This window comes from Sciurus vulgaris, assembly GCF_902686455.1.
Source record: "Sciurus vulgaris genome assembly, chromosome: 10".
Taxonomy (NCBI): Eukaryota; Metazoa; Chordata; class Mammalia; order Rodentia; family Sciuridae; genus Sciurus; species Sciurus vulgaris.
This window is the reverse complement of record NC_136470.1, coordinates 4514944-4537930: the sequence shown is the minus strand read 5'-3', so window position 1 is coordinate 4537930 and position 22987 is coordinate 4514944. Positions and strand designations below refer to the sequence as shown.

At 46.5% G+C, this 22987-nt stretch overlaps 1 protein-coding gene across 1 annotated transcript in view; it reads right to left on the bottom strand.

Moving 5' to 3' along the window:
- Positions 1 to 22987, bottom strand: part of DSCAM (DS cell adhesion molecule) — a 738606-nt gene that overhangs the window by 612563 nt on the left and 103056 nt on the right. The window contains exons 2-3 of the mRNA XM_079155833.1: positions 8418 to 8735; positions 125 to 271 (exon numbers count right to left, since the gene is read on the bottom strand). Of these exons, the coding sequence (XP_079011959.1) occupies positions 125 to 271; positions 8418 to 8735 (465 nt within the window). The remainder of the gene's footprint in view (positions 1 to 124; positions 272 to 8417; positions 8736 to 22987) is intronic.

Below are 22987 nucleotides of genomic sequence, written 5' to 3'. Positions count from 1 at the left end.
AGAGTGCATACAACAATTTTTCTCCACCGGTCAATTGGCCAGAGCGGTGGGACAGGAGTCTCTGTGCACCGACGTGCGACGACGCCCCTGGCCCTGCACCGCAGCACACCCCAGCGCAGCCTACCTGAGACGAGGGAAACGGTGTCCTTCTCCCAGGAGACGACAGTGATGTACGCCTCCACGGAGGGGGGGATAATGCACTTGAAGACCGCGACATTGCCTCTCATGGTTTTCTGGTCCTCCACACGGACTGTGTAGGGCTCCCGTAAGACTGCAAGGCAAGAGGGCACCCTCAGTGGGACAGTCGGGGCTCTCTCTGAGAGCGTCATCCTCACACACACGCGGCACGCACACATTTACTGCACGCCCCGTTCACTGGAAAAAATTAAGAAGCCTCCCTCTCATGTCTTCTGACCCCAGCTGAGAAACACCCACTCGAACAATGCCACTGCCCTCGCTGGACAAGGGTGTGGCCACAGGCCTGCCCCAGCCCCCGCAGGCCAGGCGGGAGGGGGCTTCCTGAAGGAGGAGCGACTCTCCTAGAAGCTAAGGGGACTGGAGACCGCTCTTGGTCACAAAAAAGAATGAAAATGCCTAGAAATAAACCTTATCTGGCATTTAAAATCTGGGCAAAAATGAAAATGATTCCTCCCAAGCAAAACTGCTCTGTGATGCTCGAACAGCAGTTTGGGAAACAGTCGTTCTTCTTCCCTCTCCTAGGGGACAGACGCGGGCTGAGGAGACTGTCCCCTCTCCCCACATGGCAGCATCCAAGGAAGAGCTCAGGGGCACCTAGACTGCATTCCTGACGTCTGGGCTCACAGTGTTAGCCCACTGGAGGGCGCTGGGGCTCACGGCCTACAGACTAGGCCCAGCTGCCCGGGTTCGAGGCGTGTCATTGATCAGCAATGTCCTGCGACTTCCAGCGTAGGTCTCTCTCAGGCAGTCAGACTCATCACTCTCGCTGGTGTTCGGATCCTAGCCTGAACAGTACTTTTAAAACTTCTACCTACGAGTTGTGTGAGTGTGTGTGACTGTGTGTCGCTCTAGAGCACCGCAGTCTTGACATGCTCACTCATTACTTCTACTAGCTTTTTTACAGATTCTTTCAGACTGCCAAACGTCATGATTATCATCCACATAGGAAGGACAGGTGAATATCTTTCTTTGCATTTAGAACATATTTTCCTTTTTTTCAGGTCATATTGCTCTGGCTACAAACTCCAGTATAATGCCAAGTAGATGTGTTTGGAGCACACACCTTCTTATTGCTCTTGGTCTTTGGAGAAAAGCATTTAATCTTTTTCTATTATGTATGATGCTCCTTAGCTATAGTAGGGTTTTTGTAGCTGTTTATCTCAGATTGAGGAACTTTGCTTCTATGCTTAGTTTCCTGAGAGTTTTTAGTCTAAGCAGACATGGGATTTATAAATGATTCTCTGCATCTGTTGAATTGATCACCTGAGCTTTAATATGTTAATATGGTGAATTACTTTAGACTTATTTTTTTTCAAATTTGAATTCAATCTTGCATTCCAGATATAGCCCTACGTAGTCATAAGGCAGAATATTTTTACCTGTTATTGGATGACATTGAATAAGTTTTAGAATTTTCACATCTACATTCATTTGTGATATTGTAGTTCTTTTTAAAAATAATGTCTTTGTTTGTGTTGTATCAGGATAATACTGATCTAATAAAATCATTTGAGGAAATATTCATTTGTTTCTTCAACTGTCTGGAAAAATCTCTAGAATTTTTACTATCTCTCTTAGCTGTTCGGTAGATTTCAAAGTTAATTCATTTGAATCTGATATTTCATTATAGAAAATTGGATATCTATGAATTCAATTTTATGAAAGCTATAGGGCTACTCAGTTCATCTATTTCTTATTTTTTCCATATTTTTAATCAGAGCCTTATATTTCTACATAATGGTAGGATTTGTTGTTACTTATTCACATATGTGTACAACATAAAATTATAATTGGCCAATATCATTATCCAGCATTTTCCTTGACCTCCTCTACTCTTTCTTCCTGGTTTCTTCCCTCTCTTGTACTGATTTCCCTCTTATTTTCATAAGATCCTCCTCCACTTTTCTTTCCCTTTTCCCCCCTCTAGTTTCTACATATGAGAGAAAACGCACAACTCTTGACTTCTTGAGTGTGGTTTATTTTGTTTAACATAATGTTCTCAAGTTCCATTCATTTTTCTGCAAATGACATAATTTCATTCTTATTTATAGATGAATAAAACTTCATTGTGTATATGTAACGCATTTATTGTTATCCATTCATTCCTTCTTGGACACCTAGGCTGGTTCCAAAGTTTGGCTATTGGGAATTGTGCTGCTTTCAACATGGATATACATTTGTCTCTATGGTAGATGACTTCAATTCTGTAGAATAAATACTGAAGAGTGGGACAGCTAGGTCATACGGTGCTTCCATTACCAGTCTTTTAAGGGGCCTCCATACTGATTGTCACAGTGGTTTTTAAATCAGTACTGTGCAGTTGCTGTATAATATGAAGTCAGGTATTGTGTTGCCTCCCACATTGCTTTATTTGGTTTAGAATTTCTTTGGTTTTTCTGGGTCTTTTTTTTTTTTCTTCCAAATGAATTTTAGGACTTTTTTTTCTAATTCTGTAAAGCATGTCATTGGCATTATTATCAGGGCATTTAATCTATATATTGCTCTGGGTAGAATGCCATTATTAATTCTGCCTACCCATGATCATGGGAGATCTTTCCTTCTTCTGAGCTACTCTTTAATTTCTTTCTTTAAAGTTCCATAGTTTTCATTGTAGGTGTCTTTCACCTCTCTGGTTACATTTATTCCTGGGGTTATTTTTTCCCTTTTCTTTTTCTTCTTTTCTTTCTTTCAGGGCTATTGTGAACAGGATTGTTTTCCTGACTTCTTTCTCAGCAGATTCACTATGGGTACGTAGGAAGGCTATTACCTATTTCTTCTTGAGTGAGCTTGGGTATTTTGTGTCTTTCAAGCAATTTTTCCTTTAAGTTGTTGTATTTATTGGCGTATACTTTTTTAATATTCCCTCACTATTATCCTAAAATTTGTAGAATATACAGAGATATCAGCTCTCACATTCTTAGTACTGGTCATTTTTCTTGCCTTTTATTTTTCTTTGTAATCTGACCACCAACATATAAATTTTTTCAATCCTTTTCAGAGAAGCAACTTCTGGTTTCACAGATTTCCTCCACTGTTTCCGGTCAACAACGTGCCAATTTGCACCTTAACCTATGTCATTTCATTCTAAATTAATATGTATATTTATAAAATGTATTTTCATACATGTGTCACATTTTCTTCTTTAGTTTTAACATGGAAAATGAGATCACCAGTTGAACACTTTCTTCATTTCCAATATAGGCCTTTGGAGCTATAAATCTCTCTCCCAAGTATAGCTTCAATTCTATCCCCAAAATTCATTTTTCCTCTCTTTGGCAGCCCTGGGAATTGATCCAAAATTCCTACATATTATGTGCATATTTTTATTCTGTTTAAAAACTTTCTAATTTCCTTATGCTAATTTCCTTCTTTCTAATTTTTCTTCTACTTTTTATGGACATATGCATCATTTATAAGTGTTTTATTTAGTATACAAATATTTGGTGATTTCCCAGGAATTTTATTGTTAGTGATTTCTAATTTAGTTCCACTGTGATTAAAGAATGTACTCGATATGACTTGAAAAATTTAAAATTCATCTGAGACTTGCTTTGTTGCCCAGAATATAGTATATGTTAGTAAATATCTGTATATGCCAGAATATAATGCACATTATGATGTTGGATGTTCTTTATCTTAATGTCAATTGAGCCAGATGGCACACACCAGTAATTTCCACTACTCAGGAATCTGAAGTTGGAGGGTCACAAATTCAAGGCCAGTCTGGGCAATTTAGTGAGAACATATCTCAAAATAAAATTTAAAATAGGGCCAGGGATGTGGTTCACTGGCAGAAACTTGCCTAGCATGTGTGAGGCCCTGGATTCTAACCCCAGTACCATTTAAAAAAGTCAATTTGGTCAAGTGTTCTTTGTTCTCACTGATTTTCTCTTTTCTACCAATTGTTGAAAGCAGGATGTTTTAAATATCCAGCTACAATCCTGACGTATCAGTTCCTCCGTGCAGTTCTGTCGCCTTGTGTACCATGCTTTGAAGTTCTGCTACAAGGTCATAAGCACTTGGAACAGGCGCAGATTCTTAACCTCAGATTCTTTTGCAGGCTGGTAATACCAGATGTACTGTGCCCATGATTGACAGCACAGCTGCTCAGCTCTTCCGGGTCTGTCTCACCTAGACCAGTTGGATTTGGTGAGCACGGTCTGCCTTTCCCCATCTTTTGACTTTCAGCCCCTTGCTGTGGACTGGATGTGCTCTGAGTGTGTCCACCAGAGGTCCCTGCGTGGGATGGTTGGTTCCCAGTGTGGTGATGTGGACAGGAAGTGGAAGTTTTATGTGGTGGGCCAGGGAAGGTGGTAGGGTCTGGGGTGCTGCCCTTGGAATGGATTAATATGGTTCTAACAACACCCAGCTAGCTCCACCAAAGTGAGTTGTGTACAAAGAGCAAGACTTGCCCCTGAATCTCTCTGGCTTCTAGCCTCACCATGTGAATCCTGCACATGGTCATTTCTTTTCTGTTTCTCTGCCCTGTTGCCCCTTGCTATGGGGGTCTCACCAGATATTGAATAGAGGAAGTTTCTCACTCTTGGACTTTAACCTCCAAAAACATGAGCTAAGTAAACCTTTTTTAAAAATAAAGTATTTAGCCTTGGGTGTTTCATAACAGCAACAGAAGACAGACTAATATGCTGTTTGTATCTTTCTATTTAAAGGGTGTTTCTTTTAAGCAGTGTTGAATTCATTCTGGCAATGTCTGCCTTGTAAATGTTGGAAATTCTTAGGTTCAATCCTCTCATCTTACTATTTGATTTCTATTTTAACCACTGATCTTGGTTTCACTTTCTTATTATTTTCTTATTTGGTTTGGATTACTTTTTAAGGATCACATTCTTCTCCTTTGTTGGCTCATTATAACTCTCCGCTTGGTCATTTTAATAGGTGCTTTTGCCTTTATCGTCCACACCTACGGCCTATCACATCTACACTCAGGTGACACCACAGAGCTCCACACAGTGACGGCCTACTCCATGCCTTGCTGTGATTTTGAATGCCACTGGGCCATATGTTTGACTTCCCACGTCCTACAAACTCCACAAGACACCGTTATTATCCTTGTTTAAGCAGTCAAGTGTCTTTTAAAGGCTAGAGAATTACTAGAAGGAGAGGTCAAGGGTTAGGGGATTCTTGCTAAAAGCCTCACCAAAATGCCCATGTCAAAGGTGGGGATGAGGAACTTGACCAGATTTCGAGGGCAGGGGAGGACTCGGTGGGATTCCTGCTGGAACAGGGCACCAGGAAACCAGGGGTGAGGCTGAGCTGGGAGGTTCGGCCATGTGAGATCCTCCTCCTCATCCACCCCACCCGGAAGGCCACCTTCGCTGTCCCACCAGGCAGCTGTGAATGAAGCTGCCCTACAGATTCATGTGCAGATTTGCGTCCTCCACCCGGAGAAGGAGGCAGTGAGCAGGCAGGGCGCTCGGAGCGCTTCCAGCTTCCAAGGGCTTTCCTTCACCGCCTCAGGCACATCTCCAAAACCAAAACTTTGCTTAGTGTATTTCGTCCTTTGGTTTTTTAATTTGCTTGGTTTGGGTTGGTTCAGATAAAAGATTTTTGCTCTCCCCTCTTGGCTCTAAGTGGAAATCACAGCCAAATGCTATCAACTGCCGGGAGGAGACACTAGCGCGCCCGCCGATGGCTGTTTGCTCGGCAGCGCCGAGGGCTCGGGTGCGGGCAGCACTGCGAGGGCAGCCATCTGCGGCCCAGCCTTTGGAGCAGCACGGGCAAGCCAGTGTCTGCCGCTGAAACCAGGATGAGGCCAGCGAGACACAGGAGAGCTGGAATCTTGACCTAGGTCAGAGTTACTAAAAAGTGAGGAAAATAAGAATATTTTGTTCTCCAAAGAAAAGGCTATGACGTAATGGGTCATTCCAGGAAAATTCCAGTTCCAATCTAGTGGGACTGTTAGAAGATGCCCTATGCGTGGGTGTCCACCCAGCCAAAACCTGCTCGTAACTGTCGGAAGGCGACGTGGGCACCCCACCCCGTCCTGAGTGACCAGTTCTCCTGTGCTTGTCCACATACACATGGCGAAACCAGACTCCAGCGCTCCCTTCAAGCACACTGCGAGCGATCTAATGGGTCCCGGGGGCCGGGAGTGCGCTCGGTGGTACAGCATGTAGCCTGCACCAGGTCGTGGCTTCAATCCCTAACGCCAAAAAATAAACAAATAAACTCAAACAAGTAAGATCATTGCAATCATAATGTGTCCATCATAGCGAGCACAGTTAAGTGAGAAAGGAAATTCCGCTCGGGCAGCGCAGCTGCCTTCTTGTACGTTCAACCTGACACGGTGTGTGTGCCACCGACCCGCACGCCCCAGGGCTTCCCTCAGCACCACGGAGGCAGCCATGGCCTGACTGCAGAAGGGACGGTGGCAGAGATGCCATCACACGAGGCAACTCCGCCCTCCAAAGCATTCAGCGCCATGCCAAAGGACACTTGCCTGATGAATTTAGAAAACAGCAGCTAGAACAGGAGTGAGTGTTTAAGGCCTTTGTCTGACAGGTACCCCACATCGGGAATAAAGGATTAATAATTCAGATGTGTGTGCATTTGCGATTGAAATTCCAGGTTTCTCTGAGTGGTGCTTTGTAGTCTCTAAATATGCTTCACATCACTGAAATGATCACTCTGCCAAGTCGAAGGTGCTCACTGCATCTCTGTCAGGTTAGAAGTCTGTACACTATTTCATTTGCTTTACTTTAATGATTCGACATATCAAATTTTCATATCTCTTGATTAAAGTTGATCTTTCTTTGCCTTTCTTTGGTGGTGTTCCCGTACAGGTTTGGGAATTCATGAGCACATCACGGAGATCAAGACAGCGTTGGGGAAACGACTAGGTGGCACAGTGAGTCCATCTGACGTCTGGTGTCATCTATCAGAGGTCCCATGCTGGAATTCAGAAGCATCCTGGATTTGGCTCACCTTGTAATGTCTTCCAGGAGGCCCTCCTTGCTGGCTGGAGACATTATTACAATCCCCCCACCACCCGATGTATGAGACAGCAATCAAATTCGCTCTCCTTGTGGCCCTGTCGTTCAGTTACGACAGTCTACCCAAGTATTTCAGGGCTGGGCTTTAAAAAACTAAAGCTCTGTTTGCTAACAGGAGTCCAACTGTGAGTCTGTTTTGCAAGGCTTTGGTAAATCTGTACAAGGACACAATATGTCCTGTATAGAAAGCCTCTGATGTGTGTGCAGCTCAGACTGTGTTTCTGGGTTAACTTGTAGCAATGACAACTTTAAAAAGTCACAATATGTTGTTAAAAGGAACATATTTCAACAACATGTGATGCAGTCAAAAATGTTAAAATAGCATTTTTTTCTTTCACAAGGAAAGCGGGGGTATTAGATTGATCCTGTCTCTACTGCAGTACACACATGTGTTAAGTTTTCATCTCAGCTTAACTGTTTGTCTTTTTGTCTTCACCTCATCTAGGATGGGGTCAGGGAAGGTCTGTTAGTCAGCTCTGTGCTACTGTGAACAAAATAGATGAGAAGAACCACGTAGAAGAAAAAAAGTTTATTTTGGGCTCATGGCTTCAGAGTTCAGTCCGTGACTAGCTGACCGCATTGCTCTGGGCCTGAGGTGAGGTGGCACATCATGGCTGCAGTGCATAGTGGAAGAAAGCTGCTCAGCTGGTGGCAGCCAGGAAGCAGAGAGCAAGCAGCCAGGGGCACAACATACTCCCCAGGGGCACACCCCCAGGGACCCACTTCCTTTGGCCATGCCGCACATGCCTACGTAACCACCCAGTACTCCATTCCAGTTATTAATCCATGGATGAGCTTAAGATCCTCATAATCTAATCACTCCACCTCTGCAGGTTCCTGCATTGCCTTGTGGGTTTTCTAGGGGACCGACCTCTCACATCCAAACTGTAGGGATGGCTGCAGGCAAATTCACAGGATGTGTGCACCCAAAGTTTGTCAATTTGTCAATTAGCAAAAAAGTACTAAGGTTGGGATATAGTTTAGAATCTACGAACTCGACAATCACTCCTCGCGAGTTTTGAGTTCCAACACCCTCAGAACCCTCAGGCGCTCTGAATGAAGCCCAGTGAAGGAGCACTTTGAAACCACACACGGTGCATTTTCAGGGGCAGAATGAACTGAGGAAGGGGCTTTCAGGGGCAGTGTACTATGGTCATTTTCCTCCCACTTACCCTGGCAGGGGACGAAGACTGAGGAGCTACTCACCGGCCTTGATGTGGACATCCTGACTTCTAATTTTCCCTGAAGGATTTTCGGCTGTGCAATAGTAAGTATTATCATGGATTAAGGTGCTGAAGCTGGAAGGAGGGAAGGGGAAGATCTGGAGGGTGCCGTTGGGGTGGACGTGGCGGATCCCAGGGACGTCGTAGATCTCCTCGCCCGTCGCTAGGTACCATCTGAGGGTCACAGGAGGGATGCCTGCAGCCGGGCAGGGCACCAGTGTCCCCGAGGTGCTGGCGAACACTACCTCTTGCAGAGATGCATTGACGAAGTAGAGGCTGGAGTGGGGTTCTTCACCGAACACTGCAAGGAGACAACAGGAGAGCCGTGAGCGGCGCCCGCCTCCCGCGCACGCGCATTGTCGGCCTGGCCTCCCAGGGTGTTCGGAGAAATCATCATGAGTGCGGCCAAAACCAGACAATGTCAAAGTGTTCAAAATACAGAGGCTGGGGCTGGAAAACAAGGTGCCACCCAGTTTCGTATTTTGTATGCACACGGGTCAATTCCCCTGGACCTCGTCTTTCGATAGTTGAGTAACTTGAGTGGGGTGCTGCCTGCCCTGCTCTGTCCCCATCGTTCTGGCCTTGACTGCACGTCACTCAGGTATTTTGTGTGCATTATTGTCTTTCTTCCCAGAAGGACATGAGCTTCATGGAGACAGGGTCCCGACTGCTCACACTGTTCCCTGGAGCAGGGAAGCTAACTTCCAGCGGCCCTCCAGGAAGAGAGGCCCAGCACATAGTGCCCGCAGCGGGGCGCCAGGACCAGATGCTCTGCCAACTAGGCGCACTGAGATCCAGCCCAGGAGGAAATTAGCCACGATTTTATAAAGTTAATATCGAAGACCACGTGTGAAACACTTTAAAAGCATGATCAGTTGTCAGAAAATAGAGTCAAATGAACAATGTACATTTTCGAAAGTTGATAACAACAGTAAAGAGAATCCCGACAAGACATCACCCGATCCCACCACCCATAGCTCCAGTCTCGATGGTCACCTTTCCCCATCTGGTCCACCTGCCTGTGGCTTACCTGTGTATTACACTGTGTTACGATGCACACACATAAACCCCAGTTCTATCATACTGCAGTAAGTGTACATCTGTGAGTGTACACATTCTATGATATGATTTCCAAAACTATTTTTCTGACCTTACGATTAAATGCTTTCGTTCTAACTCCTACAGATAAAATACCCGCAAGCCCGTGGCTAGCCCTCCGTCTTTCCACTGCATTTATCCAGGCCCACGTGGCGCTTGGCATCACACACACACAACCACTGCCGACATGAACAAATGGAACCAAGCTGCCAAGTTCCAGAAGTTAGTAAATACAGAGGTTCATAACTGCAAGGAAGGCCTGCTTCTCAGACCCGCCTGCCCGCCGAGCTACTGAGAGCAGGTGCGCGCCCAGTCACAGGCTCCTGAGAAAGAGGAGGGGTGGCCAGTACCAGGCGTCAGCCTGGTGGGCGGGAGGCTGAGGGAGGTTGGTGACGCCTGACGCGCACGGCCCAGTTCCCAGACTGTTTCTCTGGCTCCTCTGAACAGCGGTTCACCAGGTAAGTACAGGCGCTTTGCAGAAGAGGACGCGGCGTTCAGAGCACTGTCACCTGACCAAGGTCACGGGCCAGAAGGCGGCAGAACCCTGGTGCCATCTTTCTGATGGAGGCTCCTTTAGACTGGAGCCTGGGTGAGTGGGGGCAGCTCCTCAGATTGGGTCAGGCCTGCCCTGCCCACCAGAGCCTTTCCCAGTGGGGAGGGAGTGGATGGAGCCTCCTCCAACACGGCGATCGTGTCATAAAGCGCGTGTGCCCGTTACTGGCACATCCTTAACGCCCACGCTTTGGTAAGGAAGAGATAAAGTCACCAGGACATAAAAGGTGACAGGCCTGGATTGGAACGGTGAGGTGTAACCAGCTGGCTCGCTCTGCGGGTAGCAGAGCCCTGGGGCATGGCAGCCAGAACGAGGGCCCGAGTCAGCGTGCTCTGCAGGACACAAGGCACGCTTGGCTGCCACCGAAGCAGACACCCTGCGGCTCTCTGCAGGCCTTCGGTTTAGGGCCAGAGTCCCACCCCACGCACGCCCAGCAGCTGGCAATGCCTTCCGCCGAGCTTGGCACTGGGAGCAGGCCCCAGCCTCGGGATCTGCCTTGTCCAAGGACTGAGCGGTCAGAAGTGGGTGCAGAGGCCCGGCCTGAGTGTGAGTTCAGAACCACTCTGAAGGCGTGGCTGCCCTTGGCAGACCACCTTCTCTGCCCGTGCTGTCCTAGCTTGCTTCCTGATGCGCCTCCTGAGAACACACCCGCCAGGCCTGCTCCCAGCGCCCCCGCCATCTTTCCAGGGCACTGGACACACCAGCCAGGCTGTGCGGCTATGCTGCTTACTACCTGTGGCCATGCATTTTTAATGTTAAGCAAAACATTAAAATAGAGCCAACTAATGCCCATGTGAGTCCCTACCAAGTCAGAAGAAATGAAAAGAAGAGAGGGAGTGTCAAATCTGGAATATCACTGGATGTGGAGAAGCGTTGTGAGCAGCATTCCTACACTGAATATAGTCATGATGCGCCAAAGCGCTCGGGCTGTGATTCTCTGGGGACCCTCTGAATGTGGAGAGCGACGGTATGTAGCTTATTTTATGAACAAGCACTTCCATATGCGAAGCCAACATTTGCATACAGTCGTGTGCTGCGGAAAGGTGCTCAGGTCAGTGGCCGGTGCTCGGGTCAGTGGCGGGTGCTCAAGTCAGTGGCCGGCCAGGCGTACCTTGGTGGCTCCATGTATTTACCACAGAGCTGGAAGTCCCATCCCTGGTGACTGCAGCCAACCTGGGTGACAATGCAGGACATCACTGAGGTGTGGGTGGCGGGGCCATTGTCCACTGCACCAGCAGCAGTACAGAAGTCCAGCGCACGCTCCGTGCAGCATGTGATGCTTGGTGACAATGACACTCAGGACAAGTGGTTTACGTAGCTGCTGTACACGTATGACTCTGTGAGAGAACAGGCCACGTGGGCCTTGTGGTCACTGCTGTCTTCTCTGTATCAATCGGTTGCTTGGAGGGTCTGTCGCCCCATCCGGGTGCACGGACGCTCTGAGGGGTGATCGCACGGGCGCTGCCTCACCGTGCCCCTCCCAACACACCCCCGAGCTGGCAGCTCACGACTCTGCACGTGGATTTTTAATGAAACTGAATACACTAAAGGAACTAGTGCGTCGAAAGCTTGCTACCCAGCATATTGAAAATGTTTCATAGACGTTAGTTGATGAATTCACTGTCGTGACTCATCCCTTTTTCCACCTCATGTTAATTGTGATATGGTGAAATCCCTGATAATTCATTCATCTTTTGGAATGTTTTTGTTTTTTGGAATTTGCCTTCCACAAATTTGCGTCTACTTTAAAAGTACAGGGATTCTCTCCCACAGCCAGGCAACTGGACATTGGTGGACATTGAGAGAGAGGGAGAGGTGTGGGCAAAAGCTCGGAGCAGAGGTCCTGGTGTAGAGGAGGGTCAGCAGATGTGGTGGAAACTGCTCCCGGTGAGCCCCGCACAGGGACCACATTCCCGAGTGGGAAAGCCCCCGGAAACAGTCCCCTTTTCCTGCGTGGGGGAAGCATCAGAGGCTCTTGCAGGTGTGTGCATCCTAACATCTATGTATTTTTTAATTAGGAAGAGGAAGAAAGGAAGGCATTTGGGAAAGCCTCGGTGGTTTTCAGTGCCCATTCCACTCACGTTGCATTACCACTCTACAGTGTGATGGTGGCAGGGGCTCCAGGGAACGGAATCCAGGGCCTCAATCACTGAACCAATTCCTCAGCACCCCCAACCTTTTTCTAATTTTGAGATAGGGTTTCACTATGTTGCTTAAGGCCTCACTAAGTTGCTGAGGCTGGCCTTGAACTTGGGAACCTCCTGCCTCAGCCTCCTGAGCTACTAAGATTACAGGCGTGTGCCACCACACCCAGCCACTCTGTAACTCTGTGTGTGTGGTACTTGGAATTAAGACCCAGGGCCTCGCACAGCCTAGGGAAGCATAAGACCACATCTCCATTCCTTCTTTTCGGTTTCATTTTGAGACAAGATCTTGCTAAGTTGCCCAGCCAGCCTTGAATTTGCCAAACTCCTCCCCTGGCCTCCAGAATAGCTGGGATTACAGGTGTGCACCAGCACCTGGCTGTTCTCGGACGTTTGACTGTCACAGAGGCGTTCTCTACAGACACACTGAAGAGGTGACACCCTCTCTCTCACCTCTCTGCGTCGGTTTCCTGACACTGCCGAGTCTCCTGTGTAAACTGTGATCCCAGCTCAGGCAGCAATGAGGACTTGACCACCAGGGCCCAGGCTGACCACTGCTGAGCTGGACAGTGAGTGAGTGCCATTTGGAGGCACTCACTGTCATGACTCATTCCTTTTTCCATCTCGTATTAACTGTGATGGAGAAACATTTCATAAAAGAGATCAAGCTTCCCCAATGGGAAGAGAGGAAGGGGGTCACCAGGTAGTGGCTGCTTTGTTGTTCTCCCCAAATGGAACAAAAGCTGCTAGCAACTTCATAAACCAGACCATGAAAATCATTGCTGGCTAAGAAATCAGTTCAGATCAGAACAGAGTTAATAGTTCAACACTGCAGTGCTCACCACAAATGAAAATGCTGATTGTAGCACTATAATTTTACATTTGAGCTTTCTAAGAAACTGACATTACCCCAAACATATTGTTAGGAATGAGGTTACTGTCATTCTTCAAGGCTAATTAATTCCACCCAGATTTCTTTTCTTTCTTTCTTTTTTTTTTTTTTTCTACATTACTCTTCTGTCAACTCAATGGTGGGTAATTTGAACTAAATACAACTTGGTCATGTTTGAATTTATCCTCCTCTATACTAAAAGTAGCCTTGTTAAGAAAAGCAAAGTCTTTGACAAGGCAAATGTATATAAGAGAGATTATTCAATTAAACGTACAGTGTGTTATTGAAAAACCCATTTGAGAGCCAGCTTGTGAAATTATTTAAATGACTGCAGAAAGAGTGATAAATAATTATTGAACCCTAGTACAGAGAAGAGTGACCTCTGGGGGAGTCTCGTCACTTCTCCTTATACTCTTTCAGGGCGTTTTACGTTCAGTTTTCAACTTCACACCTCTGGGTTTAATAATGTGACAAACTCATTTTGTAAGACACACATGTGTGGCCACAGGGAAAGCCAACCTGACCACACTCGGAAGCTTTCGTTTCCTCCGTCTAAGAACCGCCCGCCTGCCTAAGTACCGGGACTTGGTAACAGGCAGTGACCCTGCTCCTTCCTGGGCAGGCACAGACACCCTCAGCATGGGTTGGTGGCGTGCAAGCCGTCCCCTGGGAAGCCAGGGTTTAATGATGGAAAGCTCAGCAAAGCGTTGGGCATGTTGTGAAGTCCAGGGTGTGAAGTCCTGGGCATCGCCTGGAGGGACTGCGGGGAGGGGCTTGGGAGAATGTCCCTTCCACGCTAGACCCCGTGATGCTTTGCACGGTTCTCACAAACGGCACATCCAAGGCTCCAGCGACAAACACAAAGAGTGTTCCTCGACAAAGCGACGTCAGCACTCTAGCTCGCCTCAAAAATCAGACGTGGCAGAGGGACAGAGGTGGGGGAACTCACACAGTAGGCAGCAACAGCATCGTTCTCTCATGGAGCACTTATTGAGCACCTACTGTGTGCCAGGCCCTGGGTGAAGCTCTGGAACAGCACATGTGGAGGGTCCAGTGCTGCTGCCCAGGAAGGGTTATCCAGAGGGTGTGGCCAACTGGTGAAGGAGCAGTTATGATTTTATTTGCTGAACTGCAGGATAGTGTGGCAGTTAATCGACACAGTGCTGCCGGTGTGCAGCATGAGACAGAGAGAGAGAGAGCCAGCCCCGGGGAGCTAAGAGGCACTTCCCAGGGGAGGGAGAAAATACGCTGCAGGCAGAGGCAAGAGCAAGGTCTGGACTCTGAGTTGTCATAAGAGAAATGACAAGGTGCTGCTAACGGCAGCTTCAGCCCACAGCCGGATGTAATGAACAGTCCTGAGCTGGGAGCTTTTGGGTCTTTAGATTAATTTCTCCAGGAAATACCTATCTGGCACCTATAGACGACCCGGCACTGTGCCAAGATCCAGAAAACACTAATTATCAAGGGCACAGGGAGACACTGACACCCAGAGCTAGCATTTCAGGTGCCACAGTAGGAAGTCCAGATTGTAGGGGATGTCAGATGCCCAGCAAGGAAGCATGTGATGCATCCTTCAGGACTCAGGGACTCACCCCCAGGCATACCCCCAAAAGAAATGAAAAGGTGGGTCCACACAAAAACCGGTGTACACATGTTTAAAGCAGCATTATTCATGATAGCTAAACATGGACACGTCCATATGTCCATCAACTGCTAAATAAACAAAATGCAGTCCATCCATGCAGTGGAATACTAGTCAGCAGTGAAAAGGAATGAGGAACTGACACAAGCTTCAGTGACCCTTGCTAACATCACACTGAGTACAAACCCAGGCCTGACTACAGTCACACAGTGTCCAGCAGAGGGAAGCACACAGAACCGAAGGTACATTGGTGGTTCACGAGGGCTGGACTAGAAGCAAGAGGGGGACAGTTTGAGGTGCTGAAGATGTTGTAGAACGGACCGTGGTGAAGGCTGCATGGATCTGTGATTGATTAAAAATGACTGGGGGATATGCCTGCACTGGGTTCACGTCACAGCAGAGACTGTATCTCAGCAAAACTGCTTTTAAAAGTAGGGCCACCGAGAGTTTTGACATGGAGCTACTATGTCCCATATCAGTTTCATAAAGTGAACAATGGGCACGCTAGGGAAGAGGACTGCAGGCAGGAGGTCTGAGGGGCTGCCACACGGCCTGACCACGCGGATATTCCCATGTCCCCAGCAGGCGCGTCGGGGAGACAAGAGTGGGGGAGAGGCCCCCCTGACTTGCACCTGGAAGGACCCCAGGGCCGCATGCATGCTGGGCCCTCGCTCTGCCCTTAGCCGCGCCCCTGCTTCTTGTCATCCATTAACCAAGAGAAGGCACCGGGCAGAGCCACCTGGGCAGAGGGAAGAGTAGCTCAGCCCCACGAAGGCTCATGGCACTGCCCTTGGGCCACTGGCCAGCAGGATGGAAGCAGGAGTCCAAGGCTCAAAAATCAGATACATGACCAGGAAAACCGAAGCCCAGCATCAGATGAAATGTTCCAGGAAAAGGAAAGAACAAGAGCAAAATCCAGAGGTGGATCCTCAGGGAACGTCTATAAGGGGAAAAGGGGATGCCACAGAGGATTTGCACCCGAAATACAAGGAACGCCTACACATCCACTGAAGGAGGCCTTACAACACTAACAGCCACCTGACAAAGGCCTGTGTGTCCACGGCCACCGAGCACCTGAAAAGGTGCCTCCGGCCATTGGTCAAAGTGAAAGCACAAGCAGGTGCCACATGCCCCCCGCAGAACAACCAGCTGGACACAGGAACAGTCCTCACATTTCACAGATGTGAACACAGGACCTCACAGCAGGCAGGAGGTCAACTGACACATCACTGGACAACCGCAGGTTGGTGTCACATAAAGCTGGACGTGTCAATTGTGACTCCACAGGCCAGTTCCTGAGCATATTTTAACAGAAGCAGAAGCCTGCGTCCAAGGAAAACACGCAGTAGACTACCTACTGCAGCAACTTCGTGAGTCACAGGCTGAAAACCACTGGATATCGATCAACAGTAACACTGATAAATACAGTCGTATTTGTACGTTCACATGCTATGCAACAGTAAGAGTGAACTATAGTCACACAAAATGCTGTCAATCACACCCCATAATGTGTGTCTGTCTGCTGTGTGGGGACAGAACCCAGGGCCTCTCACAAGCTAGGCGAGTGCTCTACCCGAGCTGCAGCCCCAACCCCTCACACTGTAATGTTGAAGGACAGTAAACAGACAGAAAAGAGTCCACACTGTGCTATTATTTTTATCAAACTTAAAGATAGGAAAAGCTCCTTTATGCTGTTAAGAGGCAGAATAAGGGCTACCCTGGGGGCGGGGCCCGTGGAGCCACTGGAAGGGCATGAGTGCATCCAAGCTGCTGTCCCTTGACCTGCACAGGGCATACTGAACTGTGAACTGTGACATGCACATGGCAACCTGCATGCATGTTATATCTCAAGTGTAAAGTTCAAAGTTCAAAGAAACAGGAAAAGAAAACTCCATCAGGGAGATAAGGACGAAATTAAGATAAGAGCCCAGACCTTTGAGGATGATGTCCTTTAAACTAAAGGACAGCACTTTGGGGAATGTGACCAATGGTTTTCACTGTGGCTGCTGCTTCAGAGAAGCCAGGAAATATGAGGACGAACAGTGGCTTCTGAACCTGAGTTTGGGGTATATTCGTTTTGAATGGAAAAGGCACTTGGGTCTCTGAGAGCCTGTCACTGGAGAGAGAGGTGCTTCTGTGAAGGCCTTCCAGAGTGGAAGGGAGTCCGACTCAGCCTCAGGTGAATCTGCCAGGAAAGCATGCCCTCCAGATGATTTTGAGGCTACAAAATATTTTTATATTTGAATAAAGGCTTAGAAATTCCATGTCGTGTAGATCAAACTTGGTCTTGATAAACGATGTCTTATAATGACTTGAATAGCTCCTGAGTCTTTGTGAAATAATTTCCAGTCAGGTTTAAAAATATGCTTATATGTCATATCAATTGTGCATCAGACTCGAATACACTTCAATCGCTCACCTCGTCCCCACACTGAAGCCCGGGTGCAACTATCTGCAGGCAATAGGACTGGATCAAACTTCATCATGACACGGAACTTAGAAATACGAAACTGTCTCTGTCCTTGGTAAAATAACCACCGAGAAGCAGAATGCAGGAACTGGACTGGCCCTCGGCCTCCAGCAGCCAGATGTCCATGCAGCACCCATCAGTGATCCCTGAACTAAGGAAGCAAGCCAGGTGGCCCGGTCCCCTGCTTCCCTCTTGAGAGTCCCAAAAGAGCATTCCAAATGGGAAGACAAAGAGAAGCTTGCTCAGGCTGCAGAGAGGAAGCTGCTCAGAGAGGGGCGCCACGAGCTGGAGCTGCTCCCTCTGCTGAGTCCCCACCGCGTACTGGCATCCGTGTGCTTGTGAGGGAACTACTAGTGTTGGTAAGGGCCACCAGAAAGGAGCAGGAAATTCCCAAAGCTCATGCAGGAGGGCAGAGCTCACGGTCCAACCAGCCAGAGTGGAAAGAAGTCTGAAGAGAGCATCAGAGCACTCAGGGTGGCCCATGGCCACGGGCCAGGCAGATTGTAATGAAGGTAAGAGTGATCCTACAAGGGACAGAACCGAATCCAAGCAACTCACACACACACACACACACACACACACACACACACAAACTCCAATACTAGTTAGTAGAAAGCAAGAAAATCTAACAATTCATAATATAAAATTTTACAATGTCTGATATCCGATAAAAACTTAGACACAAACGGGATATGACCTGTTGTCAGGAAATCAATCAATCAAGACACAGAAATGAGAGATGATAGAATTTGCAGGCACAGATATGAACACAGCTGTGACAAATATTTCCTCACTACGTTCAAGAGAGTGGAGAAAAGAAAGAACATGATGGTGGAGAAAATAAAAATAGCCAAGTAGAAATTTAAGAGATTAAAAATGTAATACATGGAATGAAAATCAGATGGATTGTCTCAACATCTCATTAGGCTGTAGAAGAGCTGTCCATGAACCAGAAGACAGAGCAGTGGAAACCAGAGACTGCACAAGTTGAAAACAAATGGAAAAGGCTGGAAAACAATAAACACAGACCAGCAGGATGCAGGGTCAGCACACTATCCAAAAAGTCCAAAATTTAATGAAATAAATAATAACCCCAAACATCCCAAAACACCAAGCAAAAGAAACACAGGAAAAACCACATCATAATTAAATTGGTCCAATCCAGTGATGAAGAACAACTCTTCAAAGCATCAGAGTTTGGAAAGTATACATTGCATGCAGAGAATCAAAGAAAAGAACAACAGCAGACTTCTCATCAGAAGCAATGCTAGCCAGAAGAAAACAGAGGGAGGAAGTCAAAACTTTACTTTAAAAACAAGAAAAATATAAAAGAAAAATAGAAGAAAACAAGAAGTCAACCTAATAATCTGTATGGAGAAAAAGATTACTTTTTAACAAATGAAGGAAAAATAATGAGCTTTTAGACATTTAAAGCTAAGAGAATTCCCTGTCAGTAGATCAGTGCTACAAGAAATGTTAAAGGGAATGTGAAGTGTTAAAGGGAAATATTTCAGGCAAAGGGAAAATGATGCCAGATGGAAATTTATGACTTTATAAAAGAAAGGAAGTGTTGAAAAATGGTGAACATGTGGGTAAATAAGAAACACCTTTTCTCATTTTTATAAAATCATCGAAATGAAAACTGAAAGCAAAAGTAATGATAATGCACTGTGGGGTTTCGTAACCTATACTAGAGACAACCTGAAGAACGATATTAGCACAAAGGCCAGAGTCAGGAGGAAGATGAAAACTTACTGCTGTTTCCTCCCTCGCAAGCTACATGGTAGGATAGCATTTGAAAGTAGGCTTTATCACTTTGAAATATGTACTCTTTGTAAGCCAGGAACAGTGGTGCATATCTGTAATCCCAGCTACTTGAAGACACTGAGACAGGAGGACCAATCTCAGCAACTTAGTGAGACTCGGTATCAAAATTAACAATAAAAAGGACTGGGGATGTAGCTCAGTGGCAAAGCAACCCTAGGTTCAATTCCCAATCTGAAAGAAAGAGAAGGGCAGGGGATAAGGTGGTGGAGGAGAAAATTGCAACCCGAGAGCACTCACGTGTAAAAAAAACAGAAAGCAAAGCAAAAATAAAACTCATGTTAGGCTTTTAATGTGGATGGAATTGATCATTTAAAAATACTATTTATCTAAAAGGTGGAAATAAGTAACCAAGAACAAATAGATCAACTAGGGAGCAATTAACAAGATGATGGCTTTAAATCTCATAAATTGACTATCACATTAAATATAAATGGCCTAAACCCTCCAATAAAGTAGCAAAAAAATGTCAGATTGGATGAAAAAAAACAAGATCCAGCTATATACTGTCCACTAAAAAAGCCATTATAAGTATAAAGAAACCAGGAAATTAAAAAGTAAAAAGATCAGAATATATACCATGTTAATATTACTCAAAATAAAGCTGGAGTTATTAATAGTGAAGTAGAACTTAGAAAAAGACAACAAAGCATCCTAAATATCTGTGTACTGACTAAGAGAGCTTCAATTTACAGGAAGTAAATCTGTTAGAATTCTAGTGAGAAACATGAAATCCAGAAGAACTGAGAGGTGAGTGTCCATTCCTAGAGCTAACAGCCTAAGAGTGTTACACCAACACTCTTGTTAAGACTGAGGCTGCCTCTGGCATGCTGCATGTAATCAATAAAACATAAGAGAAGGCTACTCAATCATATCTCATGCCTCGCCTTCCTTAGGGCTGCACCCTGGTCTCCTCCCTGGGCCCTTCCCAGCTCAGAGCCTCTCAGGACAGACACTCAAGCCCTCACTGCTGTACTGTTTCTGTCAGGGGTTTTTGCTTCTATGACTAAAAGACCTGACAAAGAACAATTTTAGGGGAGGAAAAGTTTACTTGAGGGCTCCTGGTTTTGGAGGGCTCAGTACATGGACAGCAGGCTCCATACCTTGGGGCTTGCGGTGAGGCTGAACATCATGGTGGAAGAGTGTAGTGGAGGGAAGTAGCTCACGTGATGATCAGGAAGCCAAGAGACTCCACTCGCCAGACACAAAATATATACTCCAAAGCCACAACCCCAATGCCCACCTCCTCCAGTCACACCCCTTCTGCCTTCAGTTACCTCTTCAGCTATCAGAGGATTAATTCGCTGATGGGGTTAAGGCTCTCATAACCCAATAATCTCTTCTCTTATCCTTCTTGTACTGTCCCACACATGAGCTTTGGGGGGTAACCTCACATCCAAACCATAACACGCAACTTTGCAGGTTATCTCCTATCCATTCCTTGTCCTCCGCTTAGACGGGGTTCCTTAGGCACTTCCTCTGGCCTTCTAGCTGGCCTCAGCCTCTGCATCCCTCCCTCCTGCTTCATCAAGCTATGTGGTGTTCATACCCCACTGTCACCATATAGAAGAGGGCACTGGGTATGGGATGATGTGACCTCATTCCTCCTACCCCATGCGTGGCTGAGACCTCCAGGAGCCCTCAGGTTTCCACTGAATAAATGAATAGACGTTTAAAAGAAAACCAGTGTGGTTTCCACACCATAGACTGGAGAGATGCCTTCTAAAAACTAATGATCTGCATTTTTCAATCAACGCTCATTATGATCTGAATTCCATTATACAGATGTGAAGGGCCAAAAGGATGAGTGGTTGAGAAAAAGAAATTCTGAGACATTACAAGACACATTTCTGAGATTTTAGCTACTTTGTGTAAGAATGTTCTTTTTATCTAAGATTTTTACTGATTTTACAAGAAAGAAGCTCATTTTTTTGCTCTGTGTTTTACAAATCTCTAGAGAAAAGAAGAATATGTTAGTGCTTTACCCAGAAAATAGCTGAATATTGTTTGCAATATCCTTCCAGAGAATTATTTCCACATGTGTATAGGAAATTCATCTTAGAGATAAAGTCTCTGTCTCTTCGGCTGGATGAAAGTCGCTCTCATTAACATCGCACATTCTCAGAGAAAAACACATACCCTATAATGAAAAATATGCATGTAGCTTGCTGCATTCCAGCCTTTACATTCTGAAGCTCGCAGTTTGGAAAAGGCATATCAGGGGCTGGAGAACTGGAAGAGGCCGAGGACACAGCGGGCGTCATGGTCACAAGCCACCAAGCACAGGAGCAAAGCACGAAGATGCTGGTGACGCTGCCGTGGCGAGGATGAGGCCTGAGCACGCCCCCGAGTCTCCTGTGCTTGAGCCTGTGGTGATGTGGAGGTGCTGGGGGGACACAGGCCATTGGAGCTGCTGCCCTTGGAAGGGACTCATGGAATTCTCAGGGGACCCCAGGGTTAATTCTCAGGAGAGGGGTCCTTATCAAAGAGGGAGCCTGGCCCTTCCTCATTCTCTGGCTTCCCATCCCAACCATGTGGTAGCTCCATTTCACACACATTTCCACCAGGATGCCAACTACTGCATTGTGACACAGCCTGCAGAAGCCTCACTAGAGCCAGCACCATCGTGTCTGGCTGTCCGGCCTCCAAAGCTGAACTAAACAGGCCTCTTTCCTTCATACCTTACCCAGCCTCGGGCATTTTGTCACAGCAGTGGAAAACAGGCTGGTGCTGCTTCCTTGGGATTCAGAAGCGTATATATTTGGAACAAAAATAGAGGAAGTTAATGAAAGAAGTAGGATGAGTGCCGATTCATGCAAGGAATTATAAATGAAGAAAGTCAGCAGAAACCAGAGGGTGGGAAATACAGCTACTATCCTGGTAATGTTTCAGACGCACCTCCTGAAGATCAATGGGCAACAGCATGGAAAGGAAAAGTCTTTGACAAAGAATGTCCCCAAACATGGTAATATGAAACAGCAAGAAGCAAAACAGCAAAACAGCAAAGCAATAATAACATAAGACTACCAAAGTGAGAGGAGGGTGAAACAAATAGAAGCCAGCTGAATCGCCTGTAACAGAATGAATCACAACCAGAGGCTATAACAGTACCGCAACATGAAAATGTAAAATCCAAGTCCATAATTACACCTTCAACTCAGCGAAAGCCCTCAAGTAGAATGATGAAAAGACGCACGTTCTTCTTAATTAATTTCACTGACCAAGATAGTGTCGAGCATCGTTTTCTTTCACTACAACTCCACTATGATCAGGGGTCTACACTTTCCATTTTCTTCTGGCCTAAGGGCTTATAGAAATCTAATTTTAAAGTCATTTCTTTTCTCAGGTAATACACAGATTTGACTTTGTGTTTCAGAAACAAAATGAATGACCATTCTCATAATTGCAAATCTGCCTTAAGACTGCTCTAAGTCTTAAGTGACAATAATTTTTAATTAGACTTGCAGAATTGAGGGTTCTCTAACCTGACTCTTTCAATCCACCCCCTTTCCAGGACAAGGTCTGCAGTAGGGATGCATTCCTTGGCTTCCTCTTGCAGAACTTCCTTTAGTCCATGCTAAGCGAAGACCATCCATTAGCATCTCCTGGCTGCCACGTCACATCTCTCTTTCTGTTGGTCCTGAGAGGTGTGTGTAAATTCCCTTACTGTCATTTTACTGATGCTTCAGTGGAGGATGGAGAAGCAGTGACAAAATGTAGATGCGCAGCGCCTGGTCTTACCGGCCACGCCTGCCGTCTCCAGTGATGGGAAACACCTGTTTCTGGATTCTTGGCATCAGACACACCCGACTCCCTGGGAATCCTGGGGAGCACTGCACAAGACTCACCTGGCTTCATCTCTGCCTGCACAACCCCCACCGGCCCACGCTGCACGTCTGCCTGTCTCCTCAAGGCAGCTTGGTTACGTGA